The sequence below is a fragment of the Oncorhynchus kisutch genome, unplaced genomic scaffold, assembly GCF_002021735.2.
Source record: "Oncorhynchus kisutch isolate 150728-3 unplaced genomic scaffold, Okis_V2 scaffold2407, whole genome shotgun sequence".
NCBI classification, from domain to species: Eukaryota; Metazoa; Chordata; class Actinopteri; order Salmoniformes; family Salmonidae; genus Oncorhynchus; species Oncorhynchus kisutch.
The window spans coordinates 4,377-21,421 of record NW_022264352.1 but is presented as its reverse complement, the minus strand read 5'-3'; the positions used below and the strand labels follow the sequence as shown (position 1 = coordinate 21,421).

Here is a 17,045-nt window from a genome sequence, read left to right as displayed (position 1 = left end):
TGGTACCATTTGTTGGTGTTGCCGCTGGTTGGACCAATCAAAATCAACTTGATATCCTTGGCTTTCATTGTCTATATTGGCGATCAATCTATGTTGACAGGGGACGTTCCTATGGCAATTTAAAGGGAAATACTCTTTGTAAATAAATATATATTTAGTCCCTATTTAGTTTTGTATTCAGCAGAATTCATGTAGAAAAAGCCCATGTTTTCACTCCCGAACCTGCAGCCACTAGTTAGCTTGTCAGTTGACGATGGACGTTGGCGCCGTTCTGCCCTGGAGCAGCGCCACAGAGTTCTATGGAGCAGTGACCCCTTGTTGATCATGCCTGTGCTGACATTCCCTTCACCGTAAACATGCAACATTCTTAGAGTGAATCGTCTGTAACGTTGGAACCACATATGGTAGAGACATGGGGTATGGACTATTGTTATTCTGCCGGAATGAACATATTTGTATAAACCTTGAATGAATTCATTATTTTATGGGTGAACACCCTATAGAACACCCTATAGAGTGCTGACGTAATATGCGACTCTGCCCTTTGTCATGCATATAGGAAGGGTTTGCATTGCAAATGCGCTAGGATGTCATTTCTCCGTCCCTGATTTGACAGTGGCCTGCAACCAGGATGTGTATGCTCCCAGCATGTTTCACTTTGACCCCACCCCCACCACACCCCACCTGATAAGCATTGTGGTTGAGTTCCAGAGGAAAGTATGACACTGAAAACCAACAAAACAGTCACGTGATTAGGATCGCTCTCTAGCGAACCTCTTGCCATCTACTCTCCCTCCCCCATCTCCTCTCAGTCTCTGCGTGCATTTGTGCTCCTCTGTGTTTCTACCACACAGATGACTTCAAACGGATCTCTCTAGTTCACCTGTGTTGACCCTGCAGTGTAGGAGCCTTTCCTGTACATGTTGCTGACTCAACTCACTCCCTCACCACTCTCCACCTCTGGTTGTTTGTGTTACAGACGTGCCAAACTGCGGCTGTACCTTGAGCAGCTGAAGGAGCTGGTTCCTTTGGGTCCGGACAGCACTAGACACACCACACTGAGCCTGCTGAAAAGGGCCAAGATGCACATCAAGGTACCACGACCACACAGAGCCACAACCACAGCCAGAGCCACGCTGAATGTTAAATGCGTCCTTCTAGAATTGCCATATCAGGGACGTCAGTGTAGAAGTACAATTACTAGAATGAACATAATATGATGTCACCAAACTTGGTGTCTTTTGGAAGATCATTCTATGGTTTGTAATTCTACGGGCCACAGACATAATCTTATACTGTAATTCCAGAACAACGGAAACTGAAAGTTCTTGAACGTCAAATCACAAAACCACAGGCCTTTGAAAGGCTGTACTGTAATCATAATAAGTCATAATTATGCCACTGGGCCCAGTCGCACTCCAGAGGTGAATAAATTACTGCATCAGAGCTTTTCCTTTTCCTTTTAAAGGACCCCAGAGAGTTACCCACTAGCAGACAGACAGACAGACAGGAAGTAGGTCAGGAATGTCTCCCTGTCCTCAGGAAGTACCTCCTGATCCTACCTCAGAGGCTCAGTGCTCAGCTGCTGTTTCCTCAGAGTCTCCCTGCTCCGCCAGGCACTTACTCTCTCTACATCTTTCTTTGTAAGTCTCTTTCTCTCTCTGTCTCTCTGTCGCTCTCCCTCTCTCTCTCTGTCTCTCTCTCTCTCTCTGTCTCTCTGTGTCTGTCTCTGTCTCTCTGTCTCTCTCGCTCTCTGTCTCTCTCTCTGTCTCTGTCTCTCTCTCTCTTGCTCTCTCTGTCTCTCTCTCTCTCTTGCTCTCTCTCTCTCTATATCTTTCTTTTTAAGTCTCTCTCTCTCTCTCTCTCTCGCTCTCGCTCTCCTAAAATAAGAAAACATACTCTAATCTTTCAATCAGAGCCGTTAAGCCTTAAAAAAATGGCAAGCGTGCAAAAAGTAGCATTCCCATCCCCTAGACCAGGGAAGAAAAAAAGCCCCCTTGCTCATTACAAATGATAAGTCAACAAAGAGAAACTTTTAGAACATCGAGAACAAAATTCTGTAGTCAGATGGGGATGATTTTCAGATATGAGGTCGAACGTTATAATTGGATTTGGGGTTGGCTTTGGGTCAGCCCCCTCTACAGTTCATTACTTGTTGCAGCTCATGTACACCAAGTGACAACCCACTGGGCAAAAACAGATTGAATCAAGTTGTTTCAATGTCCTTTCAACCAAAAAATGGTGATGACATTGAATCAGCGTGGGAAACTGACTGGATTTGAAAAAAGTAATCAACCTAAGGGGATTTAGTCTTTTTCACCCAACTTTGAACCTAAAAGCAATGACATGGGGACACTTTTGTTGATTTTGCGTTAGTTGACCACTCAGCCAAATGGAAACCAAAACTAGATGTTGAAATGGCGGAGGGAAGCTTAATACGGTCGGTAAACAGGACCGCAGAAGGACCGTTTACGAAGGGAAGTAGATACTCTTTTTTTGAACCGCTACGAAACCGCAAGCGCTACAACATTGTTTACTTCCTGCATTAAAGCTACAATCTGAAGTGACAGCGGACTGAGTCTTAAATAATAGAACTTCATCGGTGAATTTGGGAACGGTTACATTTCTCTAACCAGGTCCCTCAACTTTCTACCAAACCAAGTGGCAGGGCTGTACTTTAGTTGCCAAACGAATTCCAGTTTGTGGCTTTACCGTTGCGATGCAGGAGACTTCAGATGGTTACAGTCTAGTTCTCCACAGCTGCTGCACGGACTGTGTGGGTGAGAGCGTGTGGTCGGTGGAAAAACCCTCATTTAACTCTTCACATCCTGTTTACGATACATAGGCCTGTCCTCTGGTGTGCTGGTGCTATAATATCTACGGTTTTAGTTTGGTTAGTAGGAATCTCTAAAAGCACAGGATTACAGCGCTTTGGTTCGTTGTCTTGTTCTTCCTCTGTTTAAAAATCCCTTGGTTGGAATTGTGTCGCAATCTGGGTAATGTGTGAGTAATATCTGCCGTTGGGTCAGCTGAAGTCATGTTGTTGCTATGGTTTCACTTCCTTATAATAATCACTAATGTGAGAGCATGCACGTGTGTGCGTATTGCTCAACCTCCAAACAGCTGAGTTTAAACTATCAGAATTCTCAAAATACACTGAAATACACTTAAAATTCTCAAAATACACGGACTAAAATACACTGACTAAAATACACTGACTAAAATACACTGACTAAAATACACTGACTAAAATACACTGACTAAAATACACTGACTAAAATACACTGACTAAAATACACTGACTAAAATACACTGACTAAAATACACTCCCGTGCATTTAACCCAGGTATTTGAAATAAGTATTTGAAAATACTGTCAAATACAATTTGGTAGACAATTTAGTTTTTTACAAATAACCATTCAAATACTCAAATAAAAGTACTTGTTTTGGGCTGTGTATTTGAAAATACTGAAATACACAGAAAAAGTATTTGAAATACCAGATACTCAAATACACATGTATTTGAACACGTCTGTCAAGTGTAAAATGTGTGTTTGCCCCAATGTCAGTCTAAATGTGTGTGTGCCCCAATGTCAGTCTAAATGTGTGTGTGCCCCAATGTCATTATGAATGTGTGTGTGTCCCAATGTCATTATGAATGTGTGTGTGTGTCCCAATGTCATTATGAATGTGTGTGTGTCCCAATGTCATTCTAAATGTGTGTGTGTGTGTGTGTGTGTGTGTGTGTGTGTGTGTGTGTGTGTGTGTGTGTGTGTGTGTGTGTGTGTGTGTGTGTGTGTGTGTGTGTGTGTGTGTGTGTGCCCCAATGTCATTCTAAATGTGTGTGTGTGTGTTTCCCCTGTAGAAGCTGGAGGAGGCGGACAGAAAGGCTCTGAACACCAAAGAGCAGCTCCAGAGAGAGCACCGCTACCTCAAACGACGTCTGGAACAGCTGGTGATGCCTGGAGGCGTGGAACGTACCCGAACCGACAGCCTAGGCTCCACCATCTCCACCGACTCAGAGCAAGGTACGCTGGGACACCCGCATGACACATGAGATACAAGGTACTCAGAGCAAGGTACGCTGGGACATAAGCATGACACACACACGCGGCTCCCTGAAGCCTTTAGTAACCTATGAATGTGGTTTCCATTTATCCTTTGACCCCCCTTTGATTTAACAACTAATGTGGATCAATAGAACCAGATGTGGGGACTCTTTAGGTCAAGTCAATGACTGTAAATGAACTAATTAGTGGTCAAGGGGAGGGGAGCAAGAACTGGCAGCACTGCAGCTCTTAATTAAGTAGAACACTCAGTGTTTTCTAGCACAGAATTAATCTATTCCACAAGATATAGTATGTTACAAACAGCACCAAACATCACCAAGCAGCACCAAGCAGCACCAAACATCACCAAGCAGCACCAAGCAGCACCAAACAGCACCAAGCAGCACCAAACATCACCAAACAGAACCCCTATACACCACTGCATTACCTTAGCCAATGATCTACCAGTTTGCTACAGCAGGAAAATGTGAATTATTATGTGGATTATAATTCATTTATATTTTTGTAAGGGGAAATTTGGTCTGAAATTACAAAGTGGAAATAACAAACTTTAGAAGCCTTTTTAAACCTCAAATACACCACAAGTATTATCCTGCAAAAGATAGTACTCCTGCAACAGGGTGATCAAATTAAGATCTTACATCTGTACAGACACACAAATCCCTATACTGTGTATAGCCACTGATCCATACATAATGCAAACAGGTCACCGACACCATCTGTATATAACCAAGCCAAGTTATACATACCAATTCTCTATATTGTTCGCAGCTTCGTTAAAGCCACTGACTCGGCTTGAGGGGCCCTGACCTCTTCACTTGATCCGATATAACCGTTCCTTAAAACAGCTGAGTAGTCCACTGAACCACTCCTTATCTAGCAGAAGCACTGATCCACATGTAATGAAGATCAATACTATCCACAGCTTCAGTGCAGGACTCTGCCTGACCTCAAACTCTACTACATAGAGTGGATACTGCCCTGAAGCCTCCAGGCCCTTGATACAACCTAGTTCCCTCTACCATGCTCTAGTCTATTGTGATGCCTCTCCTTCCCTGTCTGTTCTGGACACAGTGTTGACTTGATGGACTCCTATAGTGCTTTCGCCTACACCTCAATCTGTACAGAGCCTGAGAGAACTACAGGCCAGTGCATTACTCTGTACACACCTGGAAAAAAACACACACACACACAGACACACACACCTGTAAACACATACACACAACGCCCCTCTTGACCCCTGGTGAAGACCACACACTCCTGCTGAGCCCAGCCTGGTTTAGAGGTCACGCCCGGGGGTCAAGGTCAAGCTACTCTGCTGTCACTCACAGTATTACTAAACACAGAGGCTGTAGCTAGACTGGAGCCAGGCTGTAGCTAGACTGGAGCCAGGCTGGAGCTAGACTGATGCTAGACTGGAACTAGACTGGAGCCAGGCTGGAGCTAGACTGATGCTAGACTGGAGCCAGGCTGGAGCTAGACTGATGCTAGACTGGAACTAGACTGTAACCAGGCTGGAGCTAGACTGATGCTAGACTGGAACTAGGCTGGAGCTAGACTGATGCTAGACTGGAACTAGACTGGAGCCAGGCTGGAGCTAGACTGGTGCTAGACTGGAACTAGACTGGAGCTAGGCTGGAGCCAGGCTGGAGCTAGACTGGAGCTAGACTGGAGCTAGACTGATGCTAGACTGGAACTAGGCTGGAGCCAGGCTGGAGCTAGACTGGAGCTAGACTGGAGCTAGACTGATGCTAGACTGGAACTAGGCTGGAGCTAGACTGGAGCTAGACTGGAGCTAGGCTGGAGCTAGACTGGAGCTAAGCTGGAGCTAGACTGATGCTAGACTGGAACTAGGCTGGAGCCAGGCTGGAGCTAGACTGGAGCTAGACTGGAGCTAGAAGGATGCTAGACTGGAACTAGGCTGGAGCTAGACTGGAGCTAGACTGATGCTAGACTGGAGCTACACTGATGCTAGACTGGAGCTACACTGATGCTAGACTGGAACTAGACTGAAGCCAGGCAGGAGCTAGACTGGAGCTAGACTGGAACTAGGCTGGAACTAGGCTGGAGCTAGACAGATGCTAGACTGGAACTAGGCTGGAGCCAGACTGATGCTAGACTGGAACTAGGCTGGAGCTAGACTGGAGCTAGACTGGAACTAGGCTGGAACTAGGCTGGAGCTAGACTGGAGCTAGACTGATGCTAGACTGGAACTAGGCTGGAGCTAGACTGGAGCTTGGCTGGAGCTAGACTGATGCTAGACAGGAACTAGACTGATGCTAGACTGGAACTAGACTGATGCTAGACTGGAACTAGACTGATGCTAGACTGGAACTAGGATGAAGTTAGACTGGAGCTAGGCTGGAGCCAGGCTGGAGCTAGACTGGAGCTAGACTGATGCTAGACTGGAACTAGGCTGGAGCTAGACTGGAGCTAGGCTGATGCTAGACTGGAACTAGGCTGGAGCTAGACTGGAGCTAGGCTGGAGCTAGACTGGAGCTAAGCTGGAGCTAGACTGATGCTAGACTGGAACTAGACTGGAGCTAGACTGGAACTAGACTGATGCTAGACTGGAACTAGACTGATGCTAGACTGGAACTAGACTGATGCTAGACTGGAACTAGGATGAAGTTAGACTGGAGCTAGGCTGGAGCCAGGCTGGAGCTAGACTGGAGCTAGACTGGAGCTAGACTGATGCTAGACTGGAACTAGGCTGGAGCTAGACTGGAGCTAGGCTGGAGCTAGACTGGAGCTAAGCTGGAGCTAGACTGATGCTAGACTGGAACTAGACTGGAGCTAGACTGGAACTAGACTGATGCTAGACTGGAACTAGACTGATGCTAGACTGGAACTAGACTGATGCTAGACTGGAACTAGACTGGAGCCAGGCTGGAGCTAGACTGGAGCTAGACTGGAACTAAGCTGGAGCTAGACTGGAGCTAGACTGGAGCCAGGCTGGAGCTAGACTGGAGCTAGACTGGAACTAAGCTGGAGCTAGACTGGAGCTAGACTGGAGCTAGACTGATGCTAGACTGGAACTAAGCTGGAACTAGACTAGAACTAGACTGATGCTAGACTGGAACTAAGCTGGAGCTAGGCTGGAGCTAGACTGGAGCTAGGCTGGAGCTAGGCTGGAGCTAGGCTGGAGCTAGACTGGAACTAGGCTGGAGCTAGACTGGAACTAGGCTGGAGCTAGACTGGAACTAGACTGGAGCTAGACTGGAACTAGACTGATGCTAGACTGGAACTAGACTGATGCTAGACTGGAACTAGACTGATGCTAGACTGGAACTAGACTGGAGCCAGGCTGGAGCTAGACTGGAGCTAGACTGGAACTAAGCTGGAGCTAGACTGGAGCTAGACTGGAGCCAGGCTGGAGCTAGACTGGAGCTAGACTGGAACTAAGCTGGAGCTAGACTGGAGCTAGACTGGAGCTAGACTGATGCTAGACTGGAACTAAGCTGGAACTAGACTAGAACTAGACTGATGCTAGACTGGAACTAAGCTGGAGCTAGGCTGGAGCTAGACTGGAGCTAGGCTGGAGCTAGACTGGAACGAGGCTGGAACTAGGCTGGAACTAGGCTGGAGCTAGACTGGAACTAGACTGGAACTAGGCTGGAGCTAGGCTGGAGCTAGACTGGAACTAGGCTGGAGCTAGACTGGAGCTAGGCTGGAGCTAGACTGGAACTAGGCTGGAGCTAGACTGGAACTAGACTGGAGCTAGACTGGAACTAGGCTGGAGCTAGACTGGAACTAGGCTGGAGCTAGACTGGAACTAGGCTGGAGCTAGACTGGAACTAGGCTGGAGCTAGACTGGAACTAGGCTGGAGCTAGACTGGAACTAGACTGGAGCTAGACTGGAACTAGGCTGGAGCTAGACTGGAACTAGGCTGGAGCTAGACTGGAACTAGGCTGGAGATAGACTGGAACTAGGCTGGAGATAGACTGGAACTAGGCTGGAGCTAGACTGGAACTAGGCTGGAGCTAGACTGGAACTAGGCTGGAGCTAGACTGGAACTAGGCTGGAGCTAGACTGGAACTAGGCTGGAGCTAGACTGGAACTAGGCTGGAGCTAGGCTGGAGCTAGGCTGGAGCTAGACTGGAACTAGGCTGGAGCTAGACTGGAACTAGGCTGGAGCTAGACTGGAACTAGACTGGAGCTAGACTGGAACTAGGCTGGAGCTAGACTGGAACTAGGCTGGAGCTAGACTGGAACTAGGCTGGAGCTAGACTGGAACTAGGCTGGAGCTAGACTGGAACTAGGCTGGAACTAGACTGGAACTAGGCTGGAGCTAGACTGGAACTAGGCTGGAGCTAGGCTGGAACTAGGCTGGAGCTAGACTGGAACTAGACTGGAGCTAGACTGGAACTAGGCTGGAGCTAGACTGGAACTAGGCTGAGCTATAAGGGGCTGGTGCAGTTAAAGATGCCATTTCTGCTCCTTCTGCTTATCCCAAATGAAGTTCATTTAAGTTAATCCCTCAAAGTTTTTGTATGAAACTCTCAAAATGACTGTTTATTGGGTGATGACATGGATGGCTTCTCTCGAATCATATGACCACGTTCCAGACATTTCTTTAAATGGGAACCGAGGTGACCAAGCTCTATGGCTGCGTTTGCACATGAAGTCCAATTCTGATGTTTTCTCACTAGTTGACCAATCAGATCAGCTCTGAAAAATATATGATGTGAAAAAAATCTGATTTGATTTGTCAACATACCAATTAGTGGAAGAAATGTATACAGTATCTCTCCTACTTGGCTCCTGGAGGCCCCTGGGTAGGAGATGGGTGTTGTTGTTTACTGATCATGAGGGTGGTAAACACGTGGTGGATGTTTATCAGTAGGGGGAGGGATTACTGGAGGTAGTACAGAGACCTGCCTGTTATACAAAGTTAATGGCCGTCTAAATCCGGCCCTAATCCGCCCGGCGACACACAGAGAGGGCTCCTCAGTGTACGTGCCCAAAGTTCAACACGAACAAAATACAACGCTGTTTTGTACCCCTCTCTCTCTCTGTCTCTGTCTCTCTCTCTCTCTCACACACACACACACACACACACACACACACACACACACACACACACACACACACACACACACACACACACACACACACACACACACACACACACACACCACACACACACACACACACACACACACACACCATCTCCCTCCCTCTCCCTTTCCATCTCTCTCTCTTTGTTTTTGTTTCTATCTCTCTGAAAGTCCTGTTGTAGTTATTGATTTTATTCCATGAAATGTGGAGAATAACAGTTTGTCTGTCTCCCTCTCTCTCTATACAGAGGTGGACATTGAAGGCATGGAGTCCCCCCTGGGCGAGGGCGAGGGCGAGGGGGACAGCGTGGACGAGAGCATCAGTGACGACGGCCTCCTGGACGGCGAGGAGGAGGAGGACTACAACCTGCAGAGCAGCTCCAGCGACGCCAGCTACACACAGCATTCCTCCCACAGACTGCAGCCGCACCACTGCTAGGGGCCACCAGGGGGCCCCTGAGGGCCACACCTCCAATCAGCCCTCTATGACCCCAGCCCCACGTACCCTCCTATTCCCTTCCTACCCCCCCTAACATTGCCCCAGCACGCACCTCCTCCAGCCCACGCTACGCGGTCATCAGCCACCCCCCCAGCAAACAGCGGCTGTGGTCTCCCCCTCCCCAATGTCCCCATTGGAGTTTATTCCTTGGAACCAGGAAGTAGACTGTAGATGTTCCTGTCGTGGCTGACTTCCTGACTTTTTCCTGTCCTAACCCCTACACCACACCCTACCTCACCCCTATCCTATCACCCCTTATCCCGCTTATCTTGCCTAACCTGACCCCCAGACCTCCCTCACCTCTACCTGTTGTTGTGGCTGCAGGCTCGGATATAGCAGAGCAGTTTGTGGTTTCGTTGGGGACCTCTGTGGTGTGGTGGCAGACAGCTTTGACTTGTCAATGGGAACTCAGCGTGTGTGTTTAACTGTGTGTGTGTTTGTGTGTGTGGCATAGTTGTGTGTGCGTGTGCGTGTGTGTGTGTGTGTGTGTGTGCGCGTGTGGTATAGGATAGAGCATTAGCTGGGGACAAACTTCAACTCCGTCATTTGAATGAGGCACAATTTCTGATGGAGAAAAAAAATAACGTTCTATTGGAATGTCCTATTGGAGTGTTCTATTGGAGTGTTCTATTGGAGTGTTCTATTGGAGTGTTCTATTGGAGTGTTCTATTGGAATGTTCTATTGGAATGTCCTATTGGAGTGTTCTATTGGAGTGTTCTATTGGAGTGTTCTATTGGAGTGTTCTATTGGAGTGTTCTATTGGAGTGTTCTATTGGAGTGTTCTATTGGAGTGTTCTATTGGAGTGTTCTATTGGAGTGTTCTATTGGAGTGTTCTATTGGAATGTCCTATTGGAGTGTTCTATTGGAGTGTTCTATTGGAGTGTTCTATTGGAGTGTTCTATTGGAGTGTTCTATTGGAGTGTTCTATTGGAGTGTTCTATTGGAGTGTTCTATTGGAACATATCTCTTGTTAATCTGCAAACCCCAATCAATGTTACCAAATGTACTGGACATTAGGGTCAATATTTCTAAGGGCAGCACATTGATATCTCTCCCTCTGGCTGAGTTCCTTAACCACTACTCCACACTACTGAACACGACACTAGAAGTGGGTCTGAAATGGCACCCTATTCCTTATATGGTGCAAGTATCTGAAATGGCACCCTATTCCCTATATGGTGCAAGTGTCTGAAATGGCACCCTATTCCCTATATGGTGCAAGTATCTGAAATGGCACCCTATTCCCTATATGGTGCAAGTGTCTGAAATGGCACCCTATTCCCTAAATATTCACACACGGTGCATCCTCAGAATGGAAAACCATACTTGACTTTTCAGTAGCATATTGATGTAGCAATAAAACACGGGAAGATACTGCTTTCTCGAGCCTTTAAGCGATTCTGGTGGGTCAATTTTGTCCCAAAATGGCAGCATGATTGCCCTCTTTTACTAAGTTATAGAGGACAACTGGGCATTTTGGAGGGGAAGACAGTGGATCAGCAAGATCAGGCTAACCATTCTTGTTATTCACTAATAGATCCATTTATTACCCTGCTGTCAGTCTACTCCTAGCTCCAACAGTTCTAGATGTGTGTATGCGTGTGTGTGTATGTATGCAGGCGTGCATGCGTAAGTGTGTGTGTATGTATGCATGCGTAAGTGTGTGTGTGTGTGTATGTATGCAGGCGTGCATGCGTAAGTGTGTGTGTGTATGTATGCAGGCGTGCATGCGTAAGTGTGTGTGTGCACGGTCGGTACACATTGACATGTCAAAGCTGTAGAAGTGCATAAGAATAAAAAGCCAGCTCTAATGATCAGCTCTCTGTAGAGGAATAGGTATTGCATCAAAACTAATCATAACAATGCTTTCATTTCTCTAACTCAAAGGTAGATTTGTGTATTTTCTCTGCTATATCTGTTAGCTAGATACTACTTCTGAAGCTTTGGGGACATTGTAAAAGACCAATGTAATGTATTCTTAGAAATGTACAGCACTGTCTCCAAAGCCATGCACACTAGTGTAAAATATTGACGGAAAGAGGCATATCTTTGGCCTTCTGAACATTTAACCGTTTAGGCCTGAGTTTGTCTCGTAATCCTTAGAGCTTGGCATTCCAACACTTCAAAAAGGGCCAGTCCACGACTTGGCAGGTCTGAGACCAAAAAAAGAACAAACAAAAAAAATCACAAAAGACAAAAAACGTTGCAATGAAAAACCCAGCTATCGGTCACTGAAAGTGATACTGTAGTCTATATTTTCTATTCTATTTTCCTAAATGTTCTCGTTTAACGAAAAGACAAAAAAGAAGAGTATATCTATATAAATATATGACAGGCAGACAGACAGAAGGCCAGGCTAGTTGAAGGTAGAGAGAGTGTAGAACAGGGAAGCTAGGAACCTGGTTGCCCCCTTCTCTAGATCTCTCCCCAATGTCATTCTGTGCCTTGGTGACTGTTGTCGTGTGCCCCCCTCCCTCCTCCTCCCTCCATCCCTACTCAGGTCTTGACCCTGCTACACACTCCCCCAGCTCCACCCCCTTGCCCCCCAGCTCCACCCCTTTTCGGAGTAGATGAACACTTTGTTTTAACCCCTTCCATCCCAAGCCAAATGGTAAATCTGTCTCCTCCTTGAGTGAAGAAGGGGCACGTGAAGAACTGATTTTAGCCCCTTTTGCCTCCATCGAGTACTCCTCAAGGTGTACCCCTGGTGCGGTTGCCAGGTACGCCCTACCCACTTGACGCCTGCCTGCCACACCGCTTAAAGTCAACACTGACCATACTGGTAACTCCCGATGGCAGCTTCCATTCACTCGCCCTGGCTGGTCATTATTGGGGTTCAATCAGTCAACCTGATTAAGGGTTTAAACTGCTTAATTTGTTGTTGTGGCAGCCATTTTGTTTTAGCTCTGTTTATGAAATGCACTTGTTTTTGAACAGGAAACCATTTGGGTGAGGAGAAGGGAGGAGAAATCCAATCAATGAAGGCAGCTCGTGGTGTTCTCCTCCCTCCCTCCTCCCGGTGGCACCTTCCCTACTCTACTCTACTACCATAGTTTTACCGTGACCCTGGTGGTCATGGGGCGTCTCGAGACACAGCAATATGACCATCTTGTGCTTTTTAAAGAGGAAGTGGGCGGTTGGTTGGTAGGCAGGCTTGGGTTTTGAAAAAAAAGAAAAAGACAGATTTGTGCTTCGACTCTGTGGTTCATTTTGTGGCCAACAATGTTAACATTTCTGTTGATGGATTTTACCTCTGAACTCTCTCCATACACTGAAGGAGGGCGAAAAGAAACTAACCGAGAAAGATCAGTTCTTGAGTTTACATTCATGTCAAGGACCTATGTACACGACTGTTAGGAGCACAGATGTACTACTCTTTCAGTTTGCTTTTGAAATGAACAACTGAGTAAAACTTGTCAAATGAAAACAAAATATTCTCTTGCACAGAACCTCCCATCAGCTAATGTGAGGCAATGAGTAAACGGAAACACACGTGGGCCAGGTATGAGATTTCTCATGTTCAGCGACATCATTTTATAATGCACATAGCGCACGTTCAGAAAGAGTGAGTGGTTGGAGGGCAGGTGTATTAGCAGAGGAGGATACTGATTCAGATACTGAATGCAGGAGCAAAAGAAGTTGAAAAGACGTTAAGCAGACGTCTTTTTGGTTGAAAAATGTATATTTTGTGTTGAAAATGACTTTTTTGGTTGAAAAGACGTGGCCTTTTCAAAGTCTTGCGCTCACTAGGTTTCAGGGAATAAGACTGCTGGAGAGTGGTTATGGAATTTCTTTCAATGATGTGCCTTGAAAATAACTTTGTTTTCTTTTAACCAGAGAGATTGTACTTAAAGTGTGACAGAGATTGTCGAGCAAATCACTTGGCGATAGGCATTGAACACTAAATGTGTTGACTTGTGAATGAGTTTGGAAACGCCTGGGGAAAGTATCGGTTGAAAGATGTGTGCTCGACTCTCAACCCTTTCACAATGCAAAAACAACATTATTGTAAAAGTAATCGATGGTGCTGTCCAACAAGCTTCCTTTAAACGTCAGAGCGGGGGGGGGGGGTTGACACACTTATCAATCAAGATGTGTTGACTGTTGTCGAAGCCGAGAGGTGGTTGATCCCTGCTTTAAAAATCATCTAGTCTCTGAAATTTATCCAAGTGTGTTTCATTTTTCTTTTCAAAGCACAAAAGCACAGCAAAATGATGATTGAGTCTGTCTGCAAGGCTATTGCTGCCAAGGGAGTCAGCAGGAGGGTGGGAGGGAGAGATTGGGGTGAAATAAGGTTGAGGCTCAGACCAAACAAGTGAAGCCTGTATAGAGGCAAGGGGAAAGTCAACAGACGGACATACACTCAGACCTGGGTTCACATAGTATTGTGAAATCTCTGAAAACACTTTATCTGTGTTTGATTGTGGCTGTCTGCCTGTTTTTAATGGAATGGGCCCAAAAGAGCAAATCCCACCCATTTGGCTGGCAGGCAGACTTAACAAGCAAAGTATTTGAAATCTTCCTATTTGAGCTCAGGTCTGACAGTTACTTTCAGATACAAATAGAACCCATTCCTGTCCTCTGTCCTTTCCAAGTGCAGCGCTATGAACAAACAATCGAATAATGCCGTAACGAAAACCCGATTCCTGCCAAATAACTAGTCACTTTGATTTTCTTTCCACCCCCTTGCGGACAGTCATCAGACACCTATGGAATCCCATCTTAAATCAGCTTTAATAGCAACATGAAATGTAGATTTTAGTCCCAAGTGTATCATTGTCTCTCTTCTTAATCCCTCTAACCCGTTACTGTCCTTTCTGTGTGACATTGCTAGAGCACCGTCTGAAGATAGGAATGATTTCTTTCCTCTTTTATGTTATGAGTTCTGCGATCGTTCTCTTGTTGTCGTCTTGTTGTCGAGTTGGCATGAGAGAACTCTTAATCCCGAGGGTGTTGTGTGTCTCGTTGATAGACAGTTTAGGGGCCTCGGAACTTTGGCCAGAGGGGGGGGGGGCTGGTTGAGATTAGGTTCAGAGGGAGGGAGAGGATGAAGGGGGCTGAGGGAGCTTGGCATCGTAGTCAGGCAAAACACTGAGTAGGGAGAGTTCTGTGCCAGAGACCTGTGAATATGTTCCTTTAATAGCAGATGTTGTAATATGCTTTCAAAAGATGTGCTATATTATATAAATTCCTATGTATGGATACATGAGTTTACCTGGTGCTGGATAACATTTTGGCACACACTTGAAGGTATTACGGTGTATTCTTTAATTGTAATATAATTAAAAAAATGTTTTTTACACAAGGTTGTCGCAGCCTCCTTATTTGCATGATTTAAATATATTTGTGTTTTAATATTTATAGTGGTTCTGAGAAGGTCTAGCTACCGTCCAGGCCAATGGAGGCTGCTGAGGGGAGGACGGCTCATAAGGGGTGGAACAGAGCGAATGGAATGGCATCAAACATGTATTTGCTACCATTCCACCTGTTCCGTTCCAGCCCATTACCACGAGCCCCCTCCTCCCAAATGAAGGGTCCACCAACCACCTGTGGTCTAGGCCAGCCGTTAAAAAGATTTGATGTAGTTCTAACAGCCGCACACCTGAAAGTAGTCAACTAATCTGCTGTTAATTTGAATCAGGTGTGCTGGTGTTACACCATCATTATGGAACGACTGGGGTGCAACGAGGATTGGGTTGAGGAAGGCTTGTCCAGGCTGTTGTAAGTACTTGATTCAATGGGATTTCAAATGATCCTATTACAATGCAATAACACAGGAAGGTGAAGCGATATATTATGTAAAATAACCTCTAGTCTGGTGGAGACTGGAGAGAATGATAAACACAGGACGGTGAAGTGATTTATGTAAAATAACCTCTAGTCTGGTGGAGACTGGAGAGAATGATAAACACAGGACAGTGAAGTGATTTATGTAAAATAACCTCTAGTCTGGTGGAGACTGGAGAGAATGATAAACACAGGAAGGTGAAGTGATTTATGTAAAATAACCTCTAGTCTGGTGGAGACTGGAGAGAATGATAAACACAGGAAGGTGAAGTGATTTATGTAAAATAACCTCTAGTCTGGTGGAGACTGGAGAGAATGATAAACACAGGAAGGTGAAGTGATTTATGGAGAAAATTGCCAAACAGTAATATAAAAGGTCCAATGCAGCCGTTTTCATCTCAATATCAAATCAGTTCTGGGTAACAATTAAAACCCAGAGTTAAAATCGTCAAAGAAAGAATAGTTTCTTAGCAAAATGCAATAAGTTCAGGCAGTCTTTTCCAACAGCTCTCATGCTAAAAAGGACCATTTCACAGTATTATTCCAACTTATATAAATCCCTGAATGCACTGCCCCTTTAAATAGTTGGCTGAACTTCTACAGGCTTGTTTCAGGCCCCCTGTTGTCAGATTACTGCAATAGCATCACAGCGACTTAGTTCATAAGAATATGACAACCATGGCCTTGAACATTACACAATTTCATGACAATAATATGCAGTAGTTTACAATGCCTGAACCAAAACTAAATGAAATAAGATTGATAAAGTTGTATCCCAAATAACATTAAATCAGATGTTTATTTAAGTACAGTATTCTTTCAATGTTAAGACATATGACAATTTCCTCCAGTCTAAAATCACAGCCAAAATGATTTCAAAATCCTAATAGCTAGTTCTACCTTAAAAGGAATGCAGCAAAAACATTAAGACAGACAGACAAACCAATGTCAGACTAATACATTATTAATGTACAATAAAACAAATTAAATACATCAACTGTCCCTGGTAAATGTCAAGTCAAATTCCTAATTTGATATAGCTTGATATATCCAACAAATCAATCGTAGACCTCACTGACAAATTCAGTCAAACGACGCAGTTGAAGGGTAATACAATAATTACTAATCATTTATATTATTTGATAAACTCTCAAACTCCAGCATGCATCCAGTGTTGTGGAGTTTACATTATTTCTTCAGCTTGTCTTGGTACCTTCACTGTTATTTGGCATGTCTGATCTGTCACGTTATGCTTTTCAAAACAGGCCTCACTGAGTGCACAAGAGATGTATCCCAGAGCTTACTCAAGTCAGGGTCGTGTTCTTTATGGCACACCGTATAAAACATTTTGCAACAGAAAAGTGTTTCTATTGGATAAGTTCAGAAAGTACACTACATGACCAAAAGTATGTGGACACCTGCTCATCCAAAATCATGGGCATTAATATGGAGTTGGTCCCCCCCTTTGCTGCTACAACAGCCTCCACTCTTCTGGGAAGGCTTTCCACTAGATGTTGGAACATTGTTGCGGGGACTTGCTTCCATTCAGCCAGTGAGGTTGGGCAATTAGGCCTGGCTTGCAGTCGGCGTTCCAATTCATCCCAAAGGTGTTCAATGGGGTTGAG

The 17,045-nt window shown here is 45.4% G+C and overlaps 1 protein-coding gene across 1 annotated transcript; it reads left to right on the top strand.

Annotated features, from left to right (window-relative positions):
- Positions 1–514: 514 nt before the first annotated feature.
- On the top strand, positions 515–14,938 carry LOC116370014 (max dimerization protein 4-like). Its single transcript, XM_031819651.1, has 3 exons — positions 515–1,094; positions 3,867–4,029; positions 9,381–14,938. Exons 1-3 carry the CDS (start codon positions 921–923, stop codon positions 9,569–9,571), a joined length of 528 nt encoding a protein of 175 aa, XP_031675511.1. The 5' UTR covers positions 515–920; the 3' UTR covers positions 9,572–14,938.
- Positions 14,939–17,045: the final 2,107 nt, after the last annotated feature.